The sequence below is a fragment of the Tauraco erythrolophus genome, chromosome 9, assembly GCF_009769465.1.
Source record: "Tauraco erythrolophus isolate bTauEry1 chromosome 9, bTauEry1.pri, whole genome shotgun sequence".
In the NCBI taxonomy this organism is placed as follows: domain Eukaryota; kingdom Metazoa; phylum Chordata; class Aves; order Musophagiformes; family Musophagidae; genus Tauraco; species Tauraco erythrolophus.
In genome coordinates this window covers 10,679,663-10,704,835 of record NC_141473.1, presented here as the reverse complement: position 1 = coordinate 10,704,835, position 25,173 = coordinate 10,679,663, and the positions used below count along the sequence as shown (strand labels likewise).

The 25,173-nt window shown below is 37.5% G+C and overlaps 1 protein-coding gene across 4 annotated transcripts in view; it reads left to right on the top strand.

The window, feature by feature from the left end:
- The window catches only part of VTI1A (vesicle transport through interaction with t-SNAREs 1A), a 274,883-nt gene that overhangs the window by 164,942 nt on the left and 84,768 nt on the right, over nt 1-25,173 (top strand). For 2 of the 4 annotated variants that reach the window (XM_086616753.1, XM_086616752.1), the window contains 2 exons: nt 2,291-2,361; nt 6,834-6,895. In XM_086616753.1, coding sequence (XP_086472879.1) covers nt 2,291-2,361; nt 6,834-6,895 — 133 coding nt within the window. Of the gene's footprint in view, nt 1-2,290; nt 2,362-6,833; nt 6,907-25,173 lie in introns of all 4 variants that reach the window. The other 2 variants (XM_086616755.1, XM_086616754.1) reach the window with 1 other exon arrangement.

Sequence of the window (25,173 nt, the reverse complement as noted above, 5' to 3'; positions counted from 1 at the left end):
AGAAACACAACTATCTCAGTTCTCAGACCCCTCTGCTAGGTTGAACTTCATGGCTGAAGGTTTAATCCCTAAGTGTCATATCAACAATTCATTCTGTGATATTCTGGCTGACATGCTCTCCTTCCTTATTTATTGATGTCTTCAGTCATCGACAATAAGAGGAAAATACGCTATTCGTCAAAGTGACGGTGTTTTACCCTCACTTACAGTTGATGCTGCTGTCACGTTGATGGTTGGAAAATAAACTCAATCATTATAAAAAGCTAAGAGTGTGAACTTGCCAGTGACAGGCAGAAGATGAAAAAAAACAAACCACAGTAACTTGCTTAAAATTGGTGTAATAAAAATTCCCCCTAAAGTTGCTTATAAAGATATTTTTGAGCTGTGTTTAGGCATTTACTTTATAGTTATGCCTTTGAAGGAAGATCCTCGCACTCCTTTATGTCTGTGCAAACATACATATGATTTTTAGCAATAAATATTTCTTATCATTCCACTTCATGCTACATGGTTAGTAATTTGTTGATTTTTTTTCCTCTCCATTTTTACGGGATTTTGCTTTGTTTTTTCTCCGCCAGACTACATAGAATGCACGTGTCTGGTTGTGTATTACAATATTTTGAGTGCTTTGATGAGGAATAAACTTAGTTTTCATCCAGTAAGTCCTTTGACATGCATACTTAGGCAGGGCTCTCTTGAATTCTTTCTTAGGCTACCATTTGTATAGCTGTACTGTACCTTACAGCTTTTTTAACTCAATAACCACATATCTTACCACATTTCACCTTTGGGAGGCATTGTATATACAGCTAAAAGTAAAGAGCAGCAAGCCAAGAGGGACAAGATAGCATAATGAGGATGTCAATTTGTGGTCAGATATCTGAGGAAATATTTATCTTACTTGTACTGTACTTGGCAACAGATAGAGAAATATATATGTAACAAATTTCCTTAGCCTTTATCTGGCAGAGTGTGTACCTTATGTTAAATAGATTTATAAAAAAAAAAAAATTGCTTGTCCCATATTTTTAAAGTTTGAGGTGATTCTACTTCCAGTTGTTTCCTGAAAATGGACTGTATCTATTAAAAAAAATAAGAATAGTCATGTTTGCCCTACCAACATATTGGTGAATTTTTTGTGATTAATTTTCCTTAAATAATGACATTTTAAGATCCCACTCATTCACCAGAACAAAAGCAAGACATGATTTTTGTTGTTTATGAAAAAAAATCACGTTTTTGTAGTTTTGCTCAGTTTTGTTGCGTATCTCTGGCAATCTAGCTAAGTAGCCTAAATGAACGTGCACAGAAATGCTGGTTGTCTCACATGTGCTGTGTGTCCTGAGGCAAGCTACAGCTGCTTCAGCTGCTTGGATCTGCTTCCTCATCTGTAAAATGGGAGTGATTTAACTTATATTTGTCCTTCAGGGAAATACAGGGAGGGTTTCTTAATGTTTCTATAGAGCTTTGAAGATTCAAATCTCTTCTTTATACTTTTTGCTAATACTTCAATGTAAGAGGAACACTTGACTGAAGCTGTTTGAAGAGTAAAGTTTTGGCATCTTGTGTTGTCTTTGTACCTTGAGGCCTCTCCACTATAATTTTGTAACCTTTGGTTCAGCATAAGCTGTGGAAGCAAACAGCCCTTGTGTAAACAAATGGTGATGACAATAGATTAATGTATATGCCTGCTATTAAAAACATCAGGAGATCCATTACAGTGTATCTCTAAGCCTGCCAGAAATAGTCCATGATGGAGCAAAATAGTCACCAGTAACTGGGCTTAGCCTGAAATAGCTTTTATTTAAGCATCAATGGGAAAGGCTGAACGGCATAGAGAGTCGTTTTCTTCTAATGTGACTTCTCAGTGCCTGTAGAAGTGTAGGGATGGCTGGTGTGTTAGCAAAGGCTTCCTGACTTCCTTCCGGAGACAAGAAGTGGGCTTAAGGAGCGTGTGGGCAGGGTGAGCGCCCAGCGCTTAGGGCAAGTCTGAAAGTCGTCTTACCTTTGTTTTACAGACCAAAGGTCAGCCTAGACAGCCTCAAGAGATTGCAGGGGGACAGCTTCTGGTTTGGTTGCTGCTTCTTCAGAAGTTTAATGTTGCTTGGAAAACTTTGAATTCAGTATAATGATGTCTTCCTCTATGCAGTGAAGAGGAGTGATCAGGCTATCACGTGTATTAAATGCCGCTGTTCTTTAAATAGCTTTGTTACAATCTCACCTGGCATTTTGAGGCCTTAGAGTCACAAGCTATATTTTTCATGATTTGCATTTTGATTTCTTAATGCAGAGCAGATTGGACAGGAGATGCTGGAAAACCTCAGCCATGACAGAGAGAAGATCCAGCGTGCTCGGGAAAGGGTAAGTTTGAAAATAATTGCTTGTCTTGGGTTTTATTTGCTTTGGGCAAGTTCTCTGTTCATGCAAAAATAATCCAGCATATTGATCAGTTTTATATAAATCAGCTGCTATTGTGAGACATAATCACCATCTGCAGCGAAGCACTTAAGAAGTGTCTTATATGGGCCCAATCCTGGAAAGCCTTTCCTACAGGAATACAAGCTAAATTCACCAAACCTGCTGTTGGAAGCAAGCTTTCTGTCACTAACATCATAGTTAAAACAGTTTTCTGTCCTTTGAAGGGTTTGCTATAGTGTCTATTGCAGTGACTTCTTGGACTTTCTATGAAACAAAGTTCAGTATCACGACTGGGCTTTTAATAGTTGATCAACCTTACTCTTTGTAGCTGCAAATGCTAGTAATTGCCTCCTTAAGCGATTCTGTGTGAAAGAACAGGTAGTGGTTTCTTACACTGCTGCTCTGTTACTGCAGTCAAGATAACGTTTTTTCATTTTTGGCTTATGTTGCCTCCATAGGGATCAACTCTACTCTGTAGAGTTAATGAAGATGTCCAGCAGCCCATCTCATCCATTGCATACAACTTCTCTGAACCTCAGTCTAAGAAGTTTGCCTCTCTGATCCTGGTTTCTGCTTACAGAACCAGGAGTGATTGCACCTGTGACCTTCTGTCCATGGCACCTTGACCAGATATTTTCCTAAGTGTCCAATTTTGCCAAAGATAAGTCCATTATCTGTCCCAGGGAGTTTCTTTACCTGGAAATTCTTTACAGGTTTGATTGGTAAAGCCTGATATGACAGCTCTAACGAGGCGTTTTCTGTAAACTGTACCAGTTGCTTTCTGAAGTCCTGCACATTAGCTACTTTAAAAAATGAAGTATATAACTAAATCATTAAATGTAACTAGGAATTGTGAGCTTTACCAAGTGTTGTTCAGGCAACGTTGTGTCTTAATTCACCTCCACTCCTCACATCCCTAGTGACTGCTGAGTGTGAGATGCTTTTCTGTTTCTAGCTGGACAAGTAAAACCTAAGCAAAGGAGATTAATAACGTGTATCCCTTTCTGCTGATCCTAAAATCCTCAGGAAAGGAGGAGTGTAGTTCTGATGACTCTATACTCATGGTTCACAGTATAACTTTTCCTTCTCTGTGCTTTCCACCTGAGCAAATTTCTTTGATGGCAAAACCTGAAAATTGCAAGAAGGAAGACAAAAAATAAGGGTATTCTAGGAACGTGTATCTCATCACAGTTCAGCAAAAGACCTCTCATCATAAATGGAAGATCTCAAATTCCAAGTTTTTATTGTATGCCACTTAAAACATTTTGTTCAGGGAATTCAGTAAAGTTCTCCAGTGGAGCCACATGAGTACATCTGTCCCAGCTGTCTATATGCTCAGATGTACAGTCAGGGATGATCTTGAATAACTTGGCAAGTTTTCCATTTTGTGGAGATTTTTTAAAGACCAGGACAGAGGATGCTCTGTCAATGCATAATAGCTTTACACTGAATACACTGAGTTATTATCTACTCAACCAGGGAACAAACTTGTCTTCTGAAAGTCAAATGTCAGCTTGAGTATGATGGTCAGTTCTTAGCAGTCCAGTGTTGGGAAAATTGGAAGATTGTCTTATGAGCAAAATTTAAATGAGTTAGTGTCTCTATAGTTTGGTTAAATTTATATATATGAGTTTTCCTGTCTGTAGAGTAAAACATTTGAATGAAGAAAAATGCAAGACATAGCTAGTATCATTTTGAATAAATGAAAATCATGTGCAGTGCAAAATACATGAGTAATAACAGTTGTGAAGAGGAATTCTCTAAACCACTTTTTTTTTTTTTTTTTTTAAGCCAAAGAGAAGGGATAAAAGCTCTGCTGCAAGAGTCAGATAGGTTAACTGGAGTATAAAGGACTCTAAAAGATGCAATTTTTTTTAGGAAAACCTCAAATTAAAATGTGTCTAAGGCAGCATCTTGTTCATCTTCCTTCCTTTCCCATTATTATTCTTAATATTATTTTTTAAAAGCTTTCTTAAACACCATGTAGATTTGCCATTGCTAATATCAAAGCATCTTTCAAAATCTTTTCACTACAGCAGTTCTGTGAAACAGGGAATTACCATCATATGCCATTTAACAGGTTTGCATGCCACCAGTTCTTTGGCTTCTGCAGTGCACTGGTGTTGGTAAAGAAATGATGGAAGAACTACCATCATATATTTCAGTTTTAAATAAAAACAAACTTACAGTCTGAAACTCTTCATGTTGTTTTTTCTGCCAATACAGGAAGAAAATGTATTTTTTTTAGTGTTCTCTTGGGAGGTAGCTGGAGATCTTCCAACTATGTGTGTACATGTTTGTTTCTTTTTTAACATTTCTTTTGCTTATTTTGTGGTTTGTTTTATTACCATAAAAATATGAGGTCGTCTTGCTTGGAGGAGTTTGTCAAACCTCTAAGATTTAGTTTCTCCTTCCTAACTATCAGTACTGATTCTAGCTGTCGGGTAGAATCCTGCAGCAAGAGAGGAAAGTTAGGATCAAACATATAATTGTAAAAAGGAGAGAGCTACTTTTCTGTGAAAAGGGAGGAGAAGCCCCAAGTGTTAAATGCATCTTTATGAATAATAAAAGACCAATGTAAAGCATACATTTGTACTTCAGATTCCCTTCTAGCATAGATAAGAACTTGGCTTTTTAATGAGCCTTTTAAAAATTATTGTGACGTTTTTTCATCTGTTACTTGTGTCAAACTGGGCTAAAATGCTTTTCTGGAGCTTGAATTGTCTGGATGAATCAGGAAAAAATGAGGGAATGGCCTCCCTGGAATATAATGCTCATCTTTGTTCCATCATGGCACATAATTACAGAGATCTGAGAGTCAGTGCAAGCCTTCCCACTGTATATGGTATTGCTAAGAGCAAGTCTTGGATGGTGGTATCCAGTCCCAGCATTTACCTGGTATTTTCTTAATACCTTTTACAAGAACAAGGAGGAAATTTATGCAAAAAGGTTATGTGTCATTGATTGCAACTACTGATTTCAGTAATAAACACTAAATCTGGTAGCAAATATTTACAGTATTGGGCTCCAGAATAGAAATGAGGTTTAATATTGCTGCTGTGCATGTATTCAAGATATAATAGTGGTTTGTTATGGTGAAGGTGATTTGTTATTGGAAGACTGCCACTTTTCTTGGCAGTGTTACTGTTTTGATGGATTATAAAACAGGACGCATTTTGTCTTCAACAACAAAGTTTCTTTAGTAGGAAGTCAATGAGTCAGGTAATCCTTTCAATCTGGTTTGATAATGAAAAGGTAAATATTCAGCTTTCATGAGGAGAAGAATGTTTTTTATGTCTGTACACACAGCTGTGTTTCAGGGCATGTTAGAAACAGTGAATCTTTGCTATTTCATAACTGATGGTCATTACATTATCATTTACAGTAGATTTTGATGTCGCACTTTTAGATCTCTAAAAAGTCCAAAGATGTCTCTCCTTTAGCTAGTTACAATAGGATTGTAACTCTATTTTTCCTTTACACTTCTTCATTTCTAGACGTCATTTCATGGGAGACTAATGAACACAAAAATAAAAGGAAGGTTTTAATCCATTTTAAAGAACAGTAGAAGGAATTGCTCTTTTTTAATATGAAGTTCATTTGCTTCATAAATTTTCATATCTCCAGTTTCATTTTTTATACTGTTGTGCTTTTACCTATTTTGCAAGATTTTTGAGAGCTGTAGAACAAGTCAGCTAATTAAGTTTATCTGTAAATGTAGGTTTCCTCTGTCCTAATAAACTACTAAAAATGTTATTTTCAGTGAGTGATCCATACATGCAAAAATATATATTGTACAGCTGTGCCTTATGTACATACTATATACTGTTCACAAAGTATTTGGGCATCCATCCCAGTGGTGGCTGCCGTAAGGTCAGTACAAGTTTAGTGTTTAAGGGACAGTATAGACATATTTCTTTTATACAGAATTGGTAAAAGGGCACTGTTCTGTATTACTGCTTTTTCTTTAAACTACTGTCTTTGAAAAACAGTGAAAGAAAGATATGTTTGTTTTTCATTTGATAAAGCATCAGGAACAGAGCACGTGGCTGTCTCTTCATTTCTTGATGCCCTCACTAAAATACATAACCAATAACACACACACATCAGTGAGAATTATGGATACCAATTTATAGAACTTCTACCTGCAACTCTTTATTTGTAAAGCTTTTGCTCTTTACCCTGGTTCATCTTTGTTGCCTCAATGTCTTATCTTCTGTGGGTTTCATCTTTACGTAAGTGAAAACCAGACGAAACATTTTTAAATTTCAGAGCTTCGGTGGCTTTCTTACATGTGAGTTTGTTGTGGGCTAAACCTGAAGTTGATTGACTCAAATGACAGTAGAAATACCTGTCCTTTGTACAGAATGGAGTACATGTACCTTTTGCCTTTAATGGGACCCTTTTCTCCCCAGCTTAGAGAAACAGATGCAAACCTGGGGAAGAGTTCCAGGATTTTGACGGGAATGTTGCGAAGGTAAGGCCAAGGTAGGGACACTTCTGGTCTTTCTTTTTTCCCTCTTTCCCTCTGCACCTTTATTTTTCATTTTAATTCCACTTCAGAATTTTGCTGACATACCTAACTTTTTTTGTACAGACTGCTATGTAGAATGTCTTCAAATGAATGGTGATAGTGAAGCAGGCATGGTTAGATAGGCTTTATCACAGCTGTGGAAAGAGTTTTCTGTAGCCTGAGGGATTACCCCTTCCTCAATCGTGTCTCATCTTTGTTTCTTTGTATTTAGGATTTTTTGTGTGTGTGTTCTAAAATTAAGCTTTTTAATGATGATTTCCTGTGTTCCTTATTCTTGAGTGATTTCGGTGTTTTCAGGGTTTTTCACCCGTTAGATTTTATGTGAGAAAGTTTATAAATGTACTGGTGCACCATAAATTTGCACTCAGAGAAAAGGTTAAGATGATCGATTCTGTCTGAATAGATGGGGCAGACACATTGTCAAACCTTGTGGTTTTAGCATGTTTCTTCCATGTTTTCACTGTGATGAAAATTGTCCCTGGGATTAACGTGAGTTGATACGGAAAGGAAAAATTTGCAACATCCTAAAAATCTATGTGGGACTTCAGGAAGGGAGTTATCCCATGATTGCTACCAACCTTAAATTTACATTGGTACCTTCCCAGATAGATTTTTTGAGTTAGTGGCATCTCTGGATATGTTTTCTTTACTCGATGAAACACCTGAGCTTCTCTGTAATGTCTATATTTCCATATGTATTCCTGAAGAGGAAAAGCATTCCTCTAGTAGATGGTGTTGGGTGCTATGAAAACACAGTTGTAAAGGAGTTTAGAGTATCCTCAGAAATGTTCAGTATGAAATTACCCTTGCCATGGGCTTTTATGTTGCATATTTGCTTAATGCAATTTCCCTATTAAAAAAAAAGAAAAAAGAAGAGAAAGTTTTAGCAGAGTTTTTGATTTGTCACTTGGCTTGGAAAATTTGAAAACCAGAATTTAATAAGTTGTTTTTTAGTGCAAGTTTTATCCCTTCATAAGTCTGCTCAGAAAAATATCTTTGGCAGTTCCTTGTATAGCCAGTTGACAACGGTTAAAATGACTGAACCTCATGCCTTCATTCCACAGATTTCTTACAATTCCAACTCCAAACTATAACATATAAAATTCTCTGATCAAGACTAATATGTAAATGACACAAGCTAAATTCAAAATCCATGGAGAAAGGAAGTGGCAATTGAAAGGGATGGTTCAGTGCCTATAGACAATCAAAATAAACTATAAAAAAAATGAACGAAAGAAAAGACACAACCAAACCCAAGTCTCCCCAGGAAGGGCTCTGCGACATGAGCTGTAACGAATATTCTGCATATGTCTCCATTTTGTCAAATCTCATTAAAGGGGTTTCTTGCTTTATGTCAATTGAGCTGTCCAAAAATCATTCATCATTTTAGTGTAAAAAAAAATCATGCAGTTATTTAAATAATATCATATTAATGTTAAAGTTCAGCTGTCATTTAATAGTATGGCTTAATCAGACATAGCATTTAGGAAAAATAGTTTTTTCGGGCTTTACTTGGCTTTCAGGTTGGCAGATTCAAATAAGGATTTATGGGTTTCTAAACCAATGTATTCTTTCCATGTTTATGCTTGAGGTACCTCAGCCTTTTTTGCAGCACCCTGTAGTCTGTTATTTTCAATAAAATAAAGTATCTTCTCATATTGTGTTTGAATACATTTGCAAGTAATTTGAAGAAGCTGAAACAAAAACATATGCTGTAACCTTTGACTTTGTTTTGTGTTTGGGAATCACAGTTAGGAGTCCTAGTTTATAACTGTTCCATAAGCCAAATGAAAAATACGATCTTTCTGAAGTATACTTGGACTCTTCTTTTCAGACAAAAGAATTATGTAGTTGAACACCAAGATGCCATGTTTCTGTGTGTCAGTAAGGCACTGGGTTTCCTTTTTCTTTAATAAAAATATTGAGCCGAGTTGCCCATCTGAGTGAAAGACAGGTTAGGAGTTAAGCTCAGTTCAGGTAAATGTGCCAAAAGAAATGCCTCGGCATAGATGCAACTTGCAGTAGAAGGGTCTCATGGTGTTAGTTAAAACCACATAATAGATAGACCTATGGTGAATTTAATTTGTTTGTGACTGTTGGGTAGAAGAGTCTAGCATTATCCCAGCCTCAGCATCATCCCAATGTTCTTTAGTCATAAGAATAATCATAAAATACAGGCGCCAAGAAATCAGCACAAATTAGATAAATACAACTGTAAGAAAAATAATTAGCACAGATTGGCAGTTGTGTCCTAATTTCTGCATGCTTCGCTACATACCACCCAATGTTTCACTTAATTACTGGAAACAATAGAGAAACACGCTGGAGGACTATTCTTCACATCATTATTATACGGAAAAGGTAATGTTAAACTGAACGTTGTTCAATTTAGTTGCTGCTCCTACAATATGTGTTTGCTGATACGCCTGAAGTCGAACGCCAGGCTAACACCCTGTGCATCAAATTAATGCCTAAGTATTTCTATTTTTACCATCTGGGAAAGGTAAAGCAACATCTCTTCTGAATCTGGCCAGATATATTAAGAGATTAGATATTTAGATAGCTAGAGGGCTAAATTACTCCTTTTGTATGACCTAATTTCCCTGGCTGTGTGTTTGTGCATAAAACGTTCTGGAGATGGGGAATAAGAGCAAGGACAAGTTCTGTAGGTTGCCAGAGCTCACTAAGGAAATCAGTGGCATAATAGGGACAGGTCTTCCTATCTCAGTTTGCTGCTCTAGCAACTTAAAGTAACCAGCCTTATATATTGGAATTTGTTATCTCCCAGTATTTTGGGTATTCAGGTAAGGAAATTTTTGTAATATATGTTTTTAAATATTCTCACTTTGAAATGACCTATACATTCATAATATTTTTTCCCCCCTGTAAATAAACGTACTGAGATTCCACTAAACTAGTGTATTCCACTCATGGCATTGCATTACTAGGATAATATCGACATGTTGATAATGTCAAAACATTCACAATTTTCTTTCACATGTATCTGTAGCTCTGAACATCCTGACGTTTTATGACTCCTCTTTAAAACTGTAGGACTATAACAGAAGCTCAGTGTAGTTTCAGTTACAGAATTTTCAAATAATAGGTCTTACCATAAGGAAATGGCATCTTCCACGGTCATCTCTGATAATGCTGTCTCAGAGATCTATCCCTTGGCCTCTACTCCAATGTGAACTGGGGAATGCACAGTGTGTTAGAAATAAGCAGAAAATAATATGTTCTGAAAGATCTTCAGTATTTTGCCCATATCCTAAGCTAATAGCCTAGAAAAGCTTTTAAGAAAAGAATTTGAACTGTCTCCAAGCCACACACAGCCCAGTGGGAAACAAACGAATGTAAAAGTAACCAGATAAAAATTTCAGTAGGTTAGAATCTTTATCCAATTAGCAAATAAATTCTATCTACCCCCTTCAAATTGCAGAAAAAAAAAATTTGGAAAAATAGCTACTACACTCCAGAACAATGTTTTATTCTGTCTGGTTCACCAAGAAATTTTTGTGCCAAAAATTCTCTTTTAATCTTCAGACTTCAGTCTTCTGAGTTGTTATCAGTGATGTTTTGAGAAGCTCCTGAACCCTCTTTCAAAATAAGGTTCTCACTCTTTAAAAAAAGTTTTTTAAAAAGCTCTTATAAAAGAAACTTAGAAAATTTGTTTCCAATAGGACAAACACACTAGCTCCAGCTGATGGAAATGAAGCAGTAAGTGTTCAGCTCTCAGGTGATGTTATATGCCTTGTCAACAGCTGCATGACCAATGTGACTACAATCAGGTACAGGGAATGCCTGCCTCTCCATGCTAGTTGTAGTCAAGCTTCCTCACTCTTCTTTCCTGGAAAATTCCAGTAGTCCTGCTTCCTGCATTACTTCTAGTCAAACTTCCTTGTACTCTTGAACTCCAGGGTAGTCCAGATCTTACCCTTATTTTTCAACATTTCACAGAATTATAGGACAGTTTAGGTTGGAAGGGACCTCTAGAGGTCATTTGGTCCAACCTCCTGCTTGAAGCAAGTCTAATTAGAGCAGGTTACTCAGAGACTTCTCCAGTCAAGTTATGAATACATCCAAGGTTGGAGATACTAATGCTTCTGTAAGCAATCTGTGCCAGTAGCAGTTGAAATAAGCGATTTTTCAAGGTATCTAATTGAAATTTCTCAGCATTCAGCTTGTGTCCATTGCCTCTGATCCTAAGCAGAAGTGATTCAAAACAGAAGTGCTTTAGAATTGGCCTTCAGAGTTCAGGCCTGGATTGCAGTCATTCCTAGCAGTTCTCAAACAACTTTGGCAGTTCTGAAGAGGCCCCTGTGGTCATTAGGCTGAGATGACATTCAGTGTAGGACCTGGTCAGGTGGCCATTCAGCAGTGGATGCACGGGAATGTTTTTATTAGCTTTCTCACACTCCTAGAGATGTGAAAATTAATTATATCTGGTCTGCCTTTTCTCTTGATTACGAAGCCCACATTTCCATATGCAGAAGAATAGCAGCAGAGACTGTCATGTCCCTGTTGAGGCAAATCAAAACAAAGAGTGAGTGTTATCTCTGTCTTTTTCCCCTATTTTCCTACCAGTCTCTGTTTCCATCCCCAAAGTCTGTAACAGAAAAGATTTTCTTCTGAGCTAAAGCCTATCTCAGTATCAGTCATACCGAGCCATGACTGTCGAGTCTTTGCAGTTTTCTGGAGGAAGGTCTTTGTGTCGCAGATACTGAGCGAAGTTTAACGTACAGTTAGATTTGCTGTGTTTTCATGCTAATAGAGGAATTCCTCTTTCCAGCAGGAACTTTGCATGTTTGGGCTCAAGCCAAAAGAAGTTTGAGTAGAAATTGTTTCAGCAACTTTTTGGTACATATATTTCTATTTTTACTTCAAGATGTATTTCTACACTGAAAAATGATGGAAACGGTAAATCTTTTAGCAACGTGTCTGCTCCACGTTGAATATTTACAGCTGCAGCTGTTTACTTCAGTAATTTAGAACTTGATTCAGGAACATATTTAAGCATGTGGTTAACTTCAACCAGAGGAGCAATTCTCTAAACCTGAGGGAGACTGAATTAGGGGGGAGTGAGTGGCAGAATGATTCCAGGTCATCTCTTGGGCAACACAGTGTTGTTGTGCTCCTTGCTCAAGGCTGATTACAGAGCAAACCCTGTCCTTAATATTTCTGTTGTTAAATGGAAACTGTAAAATACACATAGGGTATTTTAGTGCTTGTTACGGTCATTGTAAGAATATTTTTTTTTAAATTTCTTGATTTTTAAGCATTTAATATAGTTACTTGATTCTTATATTATTGGACATGTTTGTGTTTCTGTATGCAAATAATCTTTATCAATTATGAAGTATTGAATCTTCTCAGAAGGATACTGATAAGCTTTGTGGTGCTGTTAATCAGAAGATAGTCTTTGGATAAGGCACATATGGCTTTTTATTCCAGATTAAACCTTGGCATTAATTAGTACCTGGTCGTTCCTCACTTTGTCTCTGACTCTAAAAAGAAACCTTGTTTCTTTGTTGAAGTGATGGACAAAACATCTGGAAAATGTGAATGTAGTGTCACCAAATTCCCAAGGGTAAACATTCTTCAGCATCAGGAGTCCAACCAAAAAACAGGAAATGTACCTCTAGGTCTGAACAGTAAGAATTTTAAAATAGTGTGGGACACTGTGGGTGCCCTGTTCTCGATTTAGTTATGACATAATCTGATGTATGTAAGACGCATAATCGAGGGCCATTTTATAAACCTTGCTCATCTTTCTTGGACAGTGTTCTATATGTTGTTTCCAAATGCCTTTGAAAAGTCTTACTCTACTTTCATTCAGTGTTAGAAATACTTTTCAGTTCATGCGTCAGAGAAGGTGCAGAAGTCTTTGAGCTGCTGTGTACTTGCCATAGCCACAGCAAGCAGTGTACATGGAGAATTCCAAGTCATACACTGAAGGTATTGAATGCCTCACAGAATGAGACAGATTTGGACATTGCAAGCACATAGCTATGATTAGTATAATGCCACCTTAACCTTTGCAAACCTTCAGCTCTTAACAGCCTAAGTGATACAGAGTTAAGTTTACTTCAAATCTGGAAAAAAAAAAAAAAAGGAGCATCGTGGTTGACCTTTACATTTTAATAACTTAAGTGCATAGGATAAAATAAGTCAGTGTTTTAATCTTCTGGCACGTAGGCAGTCTTAGAAGGATATGTCCTTCATTCATTGAGACAGAATATTGTATGTTGTAGCATTGTTTTATTTTTCAGATTGTTGGAAAGCTTTACCCATGTGTCAAGCTGCCTACACTACATCCATTATGAGCAGAGTGCTCAGCACTCTTCAGACAATATTTCTCATTCTCTTTTTTCATTCCTTTTTTAAATGTACAATGGCCTTTGTTCTGTCCTCTCCATTCCTTCTTTTCTATCATCTGGAATTACTATCTCATTTGCCCGTCTTCTATCTACTTGTGTCCAGCTGAACAGCTGGAAAGAACATTATCTATAGGACAGTTGTGTTTCTGCAGGAAAGCAGGATCCCAATGGATAATTATCCAAGCTAGTCCTGGACTGTATATACTAAGAATGTAAAGCATCATATTAAGTTAAATATCATGCAACCCTTTGTGATTGTTCTCTATATTGAGATATGTCGACTACCATTGAGCTGCTAAAGCCTAAAAAGGTTCACAGTGTCATGAGTGAAACAAAAGGCATTTCATAGTCAGCGTTGTCGTGTCTGAACCACAATAGATGTCCCGTGACATGCTTTCATGAGAAGGCATGTCTTATATCAGCATAATCAGTGCAGTGCTTTCTTGCAGTAGTCACAAGTAGTTTCCAGTTGGACGAGTTCTCTCTGACATGATATTCAGGAATAGTGAAGGTAGTGAAAATATTTTGAGTGTGGTGAGATTGTTTATGTGAAACAGGGTGAAGCAAAGAACCTGTTAGCAAAAGCTGACATTGGTAATTGGTGAAATAATTGGAGACAACTCTTCAAAAATCAATGAAGTCAAACTCTTTAAGGCCAGTAGTAAATTAAGAAACACATTGTTCTTGACACCACTCACACTATAACTGTCACAGAACAATGTGTGCCAAATTTTACACATTCTGTTTACTGCGGAGTGTTTAAGCCATAAATTCCCGAATGTAACATTTTCTGATCACAGATCTGCATGATATCTTGCTACATGGGTCGTTTCATTTTGATCCACAGATTTACCGAAAGAAGTAGAATCAACTTGGAAGTGATCAGAGAAAAGTTCATCCCTTGTGTTAAGGCAGAATTGACTGTCTCTGTTGCAGTCCTGGCAGATATTCATCTGGCCTGTTCTGTACTGATGAACATTCCCCATCTCTTCAATCAAACTGTTCCAAGTTTTCCCTAAGGTTTCGCCCAAATCCTTCTTCCTGGGTAGACGGAAGAGAGCTTTTATGTACTGGTGCATTTGAGGAGATTGCTGTGCTCTGTTATGGCCCATAACTTCTGCTGTGGAAAGAAATTTCTGATGAACTTTTCAAGAATTAGAGAACATAAATAATAGTATAGAGAATTAAATTATAGTTTCTAGTTTTCATCAAGCTAAGCCTTTTACTGGGATTCAAAAATGTAAAAATGGAAGACTCACATAGTGCAAATCCTGGAAGCTCAGCCTCTCCAAACAGTAGCTTCATGCATAGGTGTCACTGAGCTTTGCAAAAGGAGACAAATTAGATCATTCTCATGAGATTGCATATCTGGACTAAAACTAGTCTGTATACTAAGCTGACTAAAAGTAACATTTGAAACTCAAACAAGATCAACAAAATACAGAAATTTAACTTTTTTGTGGCACTTCTAAACATTCTAAGAAAAAGGCAGTAATGTTGTCAAACAAACGTCGGAAGTTTTAACTTATTTCTCCCACCCTTGCCCATAGACACACCAGCATTTTGGACAGATCTAGTATTTGGAAACAAATGGTGGGAATGGGAATTGTTTTGCCTAGTCTCCTATCAGGTCTCTGCAGGAGCTTTGTTAAATTTATTAGGTAAAGAAGCTCTTTTCTGCATTCTGAATATGATTTCCAGTAGCACGTGGCACTTTTCTTGCCACACTTAATTTAAATTGTCAGCTTTTAATAAAAGCAAAATTATTTCGGCTTTCCAGCATGATTCTGATCACACACCAAAGACTTCATCTTTAAGAAAACAATGAAGTCATCAAACTGATTTAAAACTCTTGTGATATCAGAATCTTGTGCTTATTAGCTAATCTTTTAGATTAGATAGTTTTCAATCTAGCTCATAGTAGCAGGCCAGAGTTTTGGCTGTGCTCGAGACGTAAGAGATTAAGTGACCAACGAGTGGAGCAAAGGAAAACTTGCTGAGTACAGTTTTCGTTCTGATCAGTCACTTATGTTCTACCACAAAATCCAGGACCTGAACTTGCAAGTCATACTCATGTGAGTAGTTTGCTCATCTGTAGCCCTAATACTGAATGAGAGGATCTCTTTTGTTTTGAGCAAAGTTTGTTTGGGGAGGGTGTTGTTTGCTGTTGCTGTAGTTTTACAAAGGCCATGAATCATGATCGTGAAAAATCAACAGCTAAGGAAAACTAGGATCACTTAGAGTTTGTTACAGATAGATTAGTGCTGCTGTGGGACAAGACCAAAACTGAGGGAGAATTAACATCCTTGAGTAGCATGCAATAATGTTGTATTGGACCTTTGAAACTCTGCAGAAGAAATGTTCACACATCGCTAACCTGCTGAGCATCTGTCTGAAGAAGTAACAAAGACATGACTGAGAAAGTGTGGTCTTAGAATAAGAGATTGTTTAGTCTACTTGGTGATAGGAAGGATGAAAATTTCTGATTTTGGCTAGCTCTTTAACACAGAAGATTTGAACCTAATCAGGAAGGCAAAGAAAAGTCAGTATGGAAACTGAGCAAAATGGGAAAGATGGAGAAAAACGTTTTTACCATAAACACTGAGGTTTATGCTCACTACAACATTTGTGTAGCTCTAAAGTAATTCATTGAAAACCGTTGAAATTGTTTCAGAAATATCTAAAATAATATAAACAAGGAAGAGACTCTTGCAACCTGCTTGCTTCAGACAAACTGATAAATTTTCAGTGCTAATGCTTCTTCAGTCTTAGAATCACTATTATAACTCAAATTTTAAAATCAGTTTATTAATTGGTTTTTTTCTGAAGACTTGAAAAATTAGTCAATGAATTTGAATAGTCAGGAGCTACAATTTATTGGAAATATAAGTGGTATTAGTACTCTCCAGTTTAAAAACATAGCAGAAGTTTTTCGCTGACCTATATGCCTTCTGCAAATGTTAACGTTTTTCCATGAGTGTTAACATGGCTTAGCTTGCAGGATCTCACTATGTAGCGTTTGTTACCTATGAGCTTTTGTTTGGCTTGGCTTCGCTATATTAACTAAGCTGTGACCCAGAAGGTTTTTGTAACATTTGCAAGTTAAAGCAAAGTCTTCATCTTGTCTTATTTAGTAGATCTGCTGATAGTTTAAGATTACAACAGATCATTTTTCTTCTTTAATAGAAATTGCATCTTAAAATTATTTTTGCACCAACTCCCTGCCTTCCTCTTGGTAAAAAATGCTTTTGCAAGCAAAAAAAACCCCACCTCTCTGTATGTTTCTCTGACATGGTTATCATGGCTGCAAATAATGTGTTTAAATAGGGAACTATTTGAGAAACATGGTTCTAAGTGTGCCTGGTCTTGCCGAGACGTTGGGAAGCATATGGTCTACTTTATCCATGCCGACAAACTTCCTTGCTGCTTTCTGTCACCGCTGTATTTTTTCAAACGCAGTTTCCAGTGTGAATGGCGCACACGTGTCGATTGTGAAGGTAGCATTCTTTCAGCACAGCCTTAAGCTAATTACTCTTAGTGGCAGTGGGGCTTTGTACCTCATTTGTGAACAGCTATTTATACTACTACACCAGTACAAAGCAATGTTTCACATTACCAGTTTACCAGACTATTACACCATTGTGTTTTAATCCACTGTAGGTGGATGGAGAATATGAGCCATCTGTTTTATTTAATGATATAATCAGTAAACAATATATGCACTTTACACATTTGGTCATTAAAGATGCCCATATTGTTGGACCCTGTATTTACATTGTAAATTGGTGTATTCACACATCAGCTCTTGGTTTAAAAGGCTTGCTGTGTTCATAAGATGGTACAAAGCAAGCTCAGTAACTGCTCGAACCCAGCGCAGGTGGTCGAGCTAGTTGCCACACAGATCAAAAGTCAAACAACTGTGAATCTTCCTTTGAAATGACATTTAGAGAGACAAGGCTGGTCTTATCTTCACAAACAAGAAAGAGTTATAGATATACATCATGAAGTTATGAGAACAAAAGGGGGTTTCATAATCACTCGGCATCAGAAAATCCAGTACTGCAGACTTTTGTGAAGATATCTATGGAATATAAAGACCATCTTATTTTCCTGGACAAAATTTAGAGGAATGAGTCTGAATTATTAAATATGAGAAGGTTCAGTGATTTCAGAACTTTGTAGAGTAGACGTTGCTTTCTCTCACTGTAGATTTAATTTTATTTTATTTTCAGCAATGCTTGAGCAGAATAAACCAGACAGCAATAGCAAAACCCAATCGTATTCAAGGGAATGGGTGTATTTGTGCTAGAAACAAAGGAAGTTCCTCGATATTTCAATTTCCGCAAAGTATCCTTGGTAAGTGCCACCAAAATACATTAAAATTTCATTGATAAGTATAATCTTGTTTGCTAGCACGTTTTAAGGAGGAAGATCATACCACCCCATGTCAAAACAGTAATGTGCCTTTTAGTACTCCACTTCGCAGCTTGTGCTTAAGATGCCTAGAATTTAAGGTATTTATTGGAGGACTCAGTCTCATTTCTCATTGTGTTTTATGAGGAAATATGATTAGATTTATCACCAGGTGAAGGCCTGACTGACGTTGCCAGTAGGCAGTGAAGGGCAAGAACTTGTGAAAGTGGTATGGCTAAGAGTGAGTTTGCAGGTCAGCAAGGCTGGAGGTCTTGAGCTTAATGGCACACAGCTGCTCAGCAGCAGTGGGTCTGCTCATACAGGCGGGACTCTGTGAACGCCAGTTCTTCAGCTCGGATTAAGGTCAGCTTTTAAAGCAGCAGAGTGTCTGTCAGGATGAGATCTTAGTCATTTCTTGTTGTATGCATTTGTATAAAAAAACAGCAGCAAAATATTAATATGTAGGAGATTTTCATTTGGGTTTCTCTTCCTACATAATGCAGCCATACTCAGAGGCACTAAATATATTCTTGATAACAAAGTCTGTGTACTAAAAAGAAGGGTGTTCCTTTTCCATTTAGTGTTGCAAACATGAGGACATAGCTTTCTAAGTCTTCAAATCTATTTCAAAGGCAAGTTAATTATGTTATTCTTTTTTTTAGTCTTGGGGTGGGAGGAAAGATTTTTTTGCTAGGGCTCTTTTATGCTGGTACGAATTTTAGAGATAAAATATTTTCAAGTGTATGAGTGAAGAGCGAAAAACATCTAATTTTATGAGCCATTATATATACTTTCAAAATATACAATATTTTCATGGTTAAAATATTTAAAATGAAACAAAATAAGATTCAGCTATAAGTGTCTCTTTTATAGTCTTTTAATTAATTAAGCATTGGCATGTTTTAAAATTAAAATTAAGCATTGGCATGTTTCTATATACTTCATGATGTATTGCCTTCTGATTTTGAGATACTGTGTAACTCACTTATTTCTAATTTTATAAAGGTGTTGAGATTTTTTTTCCCATCCCAATCCGGGAAGAACAATCAGAAACTTGACTACTAATGTTTGAATCCTGACTTTGACATGAGTATATCTTGGGTAACTGTGGGCACATCTGTTTCTCTGCATCTCTAAAATGAGGATAATGTTCCGTATCTCAGCAAAGCATTCCAAGAGCAAATGCCCTTAATTAATCTGTGCATGGTCCTCACATGACAACCTGATGAGAGTTTGTGAATGATGGACTAACTGGTAGAAGTGCCTGTCCTGATTTGGAGTCATGGCTTAAATGGATTTAAAAGGGGTGAAAGAGAAGCATGGGAAGAATTTAGACTAGTATCTGATTTCCCATAACGGTCCATTACCAAGTATGTACCTGATCTCCTTAACTACTGAACATAGATTTGAGAAAGAGGAGTTATCAGTTCTTTGTTGTCTTCTTTGGATAATATAATTCTGAGGGCTGCAGGTGACAGACTCATCTTTCCTCAGGTGACGTTTTTGGTGTGTTGCAGACAGAAAAGAGTATTTGAGTTGGTTCAACAAATAGAATTAATGCATCCCTGGAGACACGATGATTAAGTGTATATATAGAAGAGCAGTAATGTTAAATTTGATGTGCTAGCCCAAGCAACTGCTTCTTCCTTATCAATCTCTCCTTACTGCTCCTGTCAGAAATGATGTTCTTATAGCTTGCTGTGGGCTAGAGATGTATTATTGCTGGCTGCTGTCGACCTGCAAACAATCAGTACTTTACAAACATTTCTTAAGTACTTTAGGGTTCCTCAAAGAAGAAATATATCCCTACAGATGCAACATATTATGACTTACTATCACAGCGCTGCTGTTTCCTTGTTTGAAGAAGTTGTGGAGGAGAGATGTGTAGACTGAGGGCTAAAGGTAGACAGTAACTTACTTCCCCTGGCCAAAATTACCTTTAGCACCATCAGCTCTTGCCTCTGGGGAAATAAAAGGAAACATAGTTTGTTACAGAATGTGGACGGATAAAGCCATGAAGATAATCTAGGAATGCATAAAAATTCTATCTTGGGTAGTAACTGGATGGCGTACTAGTGAGCCTTTGAAATTCCGATATTTCGCTGTTCAACTTCTGATTCAGGAGAAAGTAAGAATGTGGATTTCAATTGCATTTTGTTGAAGCATCCAGTGACATGATGCTGCTCTTAGCTGAAATGTTAGAAGAGAGCTTGTTAGACAGTTTGCGTAGCAAGCACATGTTGAAAGCTGGGGTAGAATGAAGTTTGAATGTGATGGCTGGTAAGGATGCTGTAGAGCACTCTCTTCTTGAAGAGTATTCTTTATAGAATGTCTCTTGTGCTGGTGCACTTGGTTGGTCATATTTTAATGGTCATCTTTGAATTATTGATGATTTATTAAAGCTCTGCCAGCAAGCAGTGGGAGAATTAAGCTCCCACATGCCAGTTCCATGAGATGATTTTTCTTTGAGGCACATAAGTGATCAAATGAGATGAGCCATTTATAATTCTTCAAACAGGAATTGCTCACAAGTACTTGTTTCTTAGTAAATTTCTGGTGTCCTCTTTGGAGTAAGATGAAGTATTTGGAATTATATGACACATATATGATGTTAAGCGTATTGTAGAATTGTTTTATAATAAACTACATAAACCATATTAGCAGTGTTTCAGACGCTTTGCAGTGAACTGAGATAGGGACCTCATCTCAGAAACGCATACTGTAAACGATCAACACATAGGTGGGATAGAGGATGTTTAATGAACCCAAAGAAAAAGCAATGCTGCAAAGATGCTATCATGCTCTGTTTCAGGCAATGATTGGGGTTTTTTTGTATGCTTATAATTCTTTTCATGGAAATCAATGGAAAAGCTTGTGCCCAAATGCTTGTTCTCTGAATCTGAGAGGAGGAGCAGATGCACAAGATACCAGAGAAGAGCTCTGTTTTACAAATGCAGAGTCTAGCTTACAGTAGAATTTCTGTTTTGTCCTCTTGCTCCACTGACCCAATTAAATACAGGTTTCATAGGAAAATATTGTTATGGCTGACCTGAATAATATAGATGGGTTGGGAGGACTATTAAACCTGTCGCTCCTCTCTAAACTATCGAGTTCTGAGATTGACTTTAGTTTGAGACCCACTGTACCTTGCTTTCTTTGATCCAAACCCTGAGAATATGTAATAATCATTTAAAGGAATGAACTCCTTTGTGAGGAGGAAGCCAAGAAGTGGCCCCAGAGAATGCCTCCCCACATGGAGAGCCACCATCCCCTGATTTGATGGCTTCCATTCTAATGCATCTTTCAAGGGGGCCTCTTTGTCCTGCATTGTTAGTTATTTGGCTCTTCTTTTATTTCAGTCTTAATTGTCATTAGCATGAGTGTTTTTTTTTTTCTAAAGTCGTCTGGGGAATAGTAGTTTATTGCATATTGTTATGTTTGTCTAAAGGCAGTTGCACAAGCTTGAAACTTAATCCTTGTAATCTTTCCTACTAGGGAGAGCTTGAGATAAAGACTGCTGTATGCTTGGTGGGAGTGGGTCTCTACTTTTTGATCATCCATGTCTAAATGTTGAGTAATACTTAAGGGAAAAAGTTCTCAAAACATTCCTTAGATGATTATTAGATTATATTTTATGTTTGATAAAAATTGGAAATTTGTGTAAATATTTGCTTAACATCCCACCCCTAAAGCAATATATTTCCTTTCTGGCCTTCAACTCTCTTGCTCAGTGAAATGAGATCAGGCACTTTCTGTTTTATTCAGTTTCACTTTGCAGTTTTCATGTACGCGTACTGCAACTCCCCACTGCAGGGGAATATTTAAATAGTAAGTGGGGAATAAAGAGGAAGGAAGGGAAAAAAGTATTTTAAAAATATTTTCTAGTATCTTCCCACGTTTTAAAAGTAAACAATTACTTTTTAATTGGTACTGTAGTAAACAATACCACTTGCATGTGACATGCTACTAAGTAGTGTTAGAAGAAATTTAAAAAATAATCCAGTCCTACTTTTCTATAAATTGTTTGTCACATAATAAGACCAGTTTATACATATTATGTACTTGTGACTACCGTTCAAATCAGCCTTTGAGGAAAGGGAACACATGAGAGATATCTCATTCTTTCAAGAGGAAATCACTTTTCACAGAATCACAGAATGTTAGGGATTGGAAGGGACCTCGAAGGATCATCTAGTCCAATCCCCCTGCTGGAGCAGGACCACCTAGGTCTTGGATAATCCGTGGTGATTGAGTTTTCTGGAAAGTGCTGACTTTTTCACATAGACAACAGTCAATACTCACATAGTTCAACAGTTTGGCTGTTTTCTCTCATCCGAAGTTTTCATTTTGGATTAATATAGAGTATGGGTTTCAAAACCATGGACATCTGAACAAATGCTAGGTCATGATTAGAGCTCAACTAGGTGGGAAGAGGGGCTTAGAGTACCATTATGTTGTGGGAAAGGAACCATCAGAGCCAGTAAATTCATTTAAAAGATTGAGGACACTTCTCTGCCCCAACCAACGTTGAAGCATTTCTGTTGTACATTGCAAAATGGCTGCTTCAGATGCAAGAAGTCCTGGAGTTTGTCTTAAATCCTCTTTCCCAGCGTATTTTTGCAATTAAATACTGGATGAAAATTCTTTTTCCTTTCCTTTTGTTTTGTTTTGGGTTTTTTTTTTAAATGTGTTACTTTTTCCTTAATGTGTAACAGCTGATTTTTCCTCTGTTGGCTCACTTGGGCACAGAGACAAACCTCCTTTCAAGGAACAGAGTTCCAACATTGTTGTTGATTATTTTAATGGGAAACCATCTGTGTGGTAAGGCAGACTCTCCAGCTTCTTTCTGGAGAAAAAAAAAAAAAAAGAGATGCAAGTATTTTAGCCAAAGGTAAAACCTTTCCCTCTGTAACATGGATGGACTCACAAAGAAAGTAGACGTAAAGGAATGTGTCTCCTCACCACACTCACAAAGACCTGATGTTCAAAAGCAACCAACCCATGACATACAGTCCCTTGAGAACACAACTGGCCTTCTTCAAAGTGTGATCCTCTCTTGATGCTTCCCCCAAAGTTGCAGTTGAGGTCTGCTGCTCCTTTGGGGCTCAAGGGACCTGTTTGCTTTCCAAGAGCTCTTTGCCCTTCTTTTTCCTTGCTTACCCCATCTTACCTTCCCAAAGTTTGAGTTACCTTTCTTGCAGGAATCTTGTGCTTCCTCTCCATCTCCTTCTGTGGGTTTTACAGCCTGTCAATCTGAGATGGTTTTGACGTCTCTTGACAAACACCGTCACTTAGAATCACCATGTGGCTGCCCTGAAAAAAAAAAAGGCAGCCTTTCTTTTCTTCTTTCCTCTTTGTGAACTAGAGATGTAATGTGTAAAATCGTGGTGTAAGCTCACAATAGCACTTTGTCCTCTTTCACATCAGTTGCCAATAACTACTGTTGTGGCAACAGCTGTAACCAAGCATGGTGTCAGCTAGTTTTGCCATAATATGACTGGATGCCAATAATTTTAATGTAATGTGAAACACACTCCCAGGCAGTGCAATGAGGCATCTGATTATTAAATTCCTTGAAATGTCATCTGAATATTTTTTTTTTTTGCATCAATTCAGGTCTCAGAAATGGACAGTGTTGTGATTAAAAGAAAAAGAACAGAAAATTCTCCCATTATAGTAAACATTTCCAAGAAAACTCTCACCCTGAAGCAGACAGCTCTGCTCTACTTTCATAGACAGCAACAGCAAAGGCTCTGTGGAGGCTGTACGGGTGGAGGTTACAATTCTGGCTACCAGTTGTTTGCTGCTCTTTACTGTAGCACTTTCTCCAGTGATAATAAATGCAATTTATTTTTAAGCTTCTTATTCTGAACAACTTATAAAAACTAAAAGGTAGGAACCTGATGAAGCATTTGTTTTTAATACATTGCTTAGATTGTGCTCCAAAGCATGGCATTCAGCATTATTGTTAATGATTGAAGCATTTGCATTTAATTGTGCAAAGCTTCTTGGACTCAGTCCATTAATACAGCAAGCATTAGTAAGAAATATATTGAAGAAGTTGAACAAGGTCATAAATGTTCTGCGTGTAAAGAGCACCTAAAGCTTTTTTCCAAGCCTTTAAGAAGTAGTTAAAAAAAAGCCAAACAAAACCTTGTGAGGTGAATAGATAAAAGGCTTTCTCGGTTTAGTTATGTCAGTTTGGCTTTTTCCTGTAATTGCTGGGGTTGTTTTGTTCCTAAGGAACGAACGGATGCCAAGCTGAAGAGGTAATTTCTGAGCACTGTTTCAAGACATTCTTAAAGTTCTCAACTTTTCTGTAATAAGAAAAATAACACTTCTCTAATGATGTCTATTTATTTCGTATTGTTCTTCTGTATGCAGTTCAGTGCAGCTGACAGTAAGTACTTGAGAGAAACATGGGGCTGAAGAAACCTGTGTAGGGTGTAGGGGAACCTGACTAGACCCGAGTACCTGCAGGCTGCATGCACCAACTCCTCTGGGTGCTGTCAAGCAGTCCTTACCTTACGTTACCATGGATGAAACCGAAAGAGATTGTTTGTGTTTGATCCCAGGTGTCTTTACATTTGAATCCAAACAGGAAAAAGCGCCTGGCAGCATGAAGCTGGATTGGAGGTGTTGATATCCGGATGTCACTCTCCTTGCGTCAGACGGGCTGGCTGTGGGGCTTACTTTCCTGCCGTAATCTTAGGAGTTACTCGCACAATGAAAGGTCCAGGTTTTTCCGACCTGTAAAGAGTCATAGCAGAGCTTTGTCATTGTAAATATCATTATGTGCTCAGAAGTGAAGAAGCTTTTACTAGGGAGGAGTTCAAACCAAAACCCGAAATGTGGATATTTCTAAACCTTGGAATCTGTGTCTGCATCTGAGTTCTGCAGGTTACGTGTGCCAGTAGTGCATTAAACCAGTGTATGACATGGAAGTTTCCCTAAAACTTACAGTATTCCACATCCAGCTGCAGTTACAACTAATTTCTGCAGGCTCTGCTAGATGCTTTCCAAGGGAAAATTTTGTTGAATTTAATATCAAGCCAAATCCACTGTATATCATCAAGTGTCTACTTAACTATTTGAACGTGTGCAGAACAGAAGCAGCATAGGCAGAAATAATATTGTTTGTTTTGGGTCTGCGTGACAAGGTTTTGGTAGTGGAGGGACTCCAGGGGTGGCTTCTATGAGAAAATGCTAGAAGTTTCCCCAGTGTCCAACAGAGCCAATGCCAGCCAGCTCCAAGATGGACCCGCCACTGGCCAAGGCCGAGCCCATCAGCGATGGTGGCAGCGCCTCTGGGATAACAGAGTTAAGAAGGGGAGAAAAAACTGCTGTGGAAATAGCAGTTGATAGAGGAGTGAGAATATGTAAGAGAAACAACTCTGCAGATGCCAAGATCAGTGAAGGAGTAGGGAG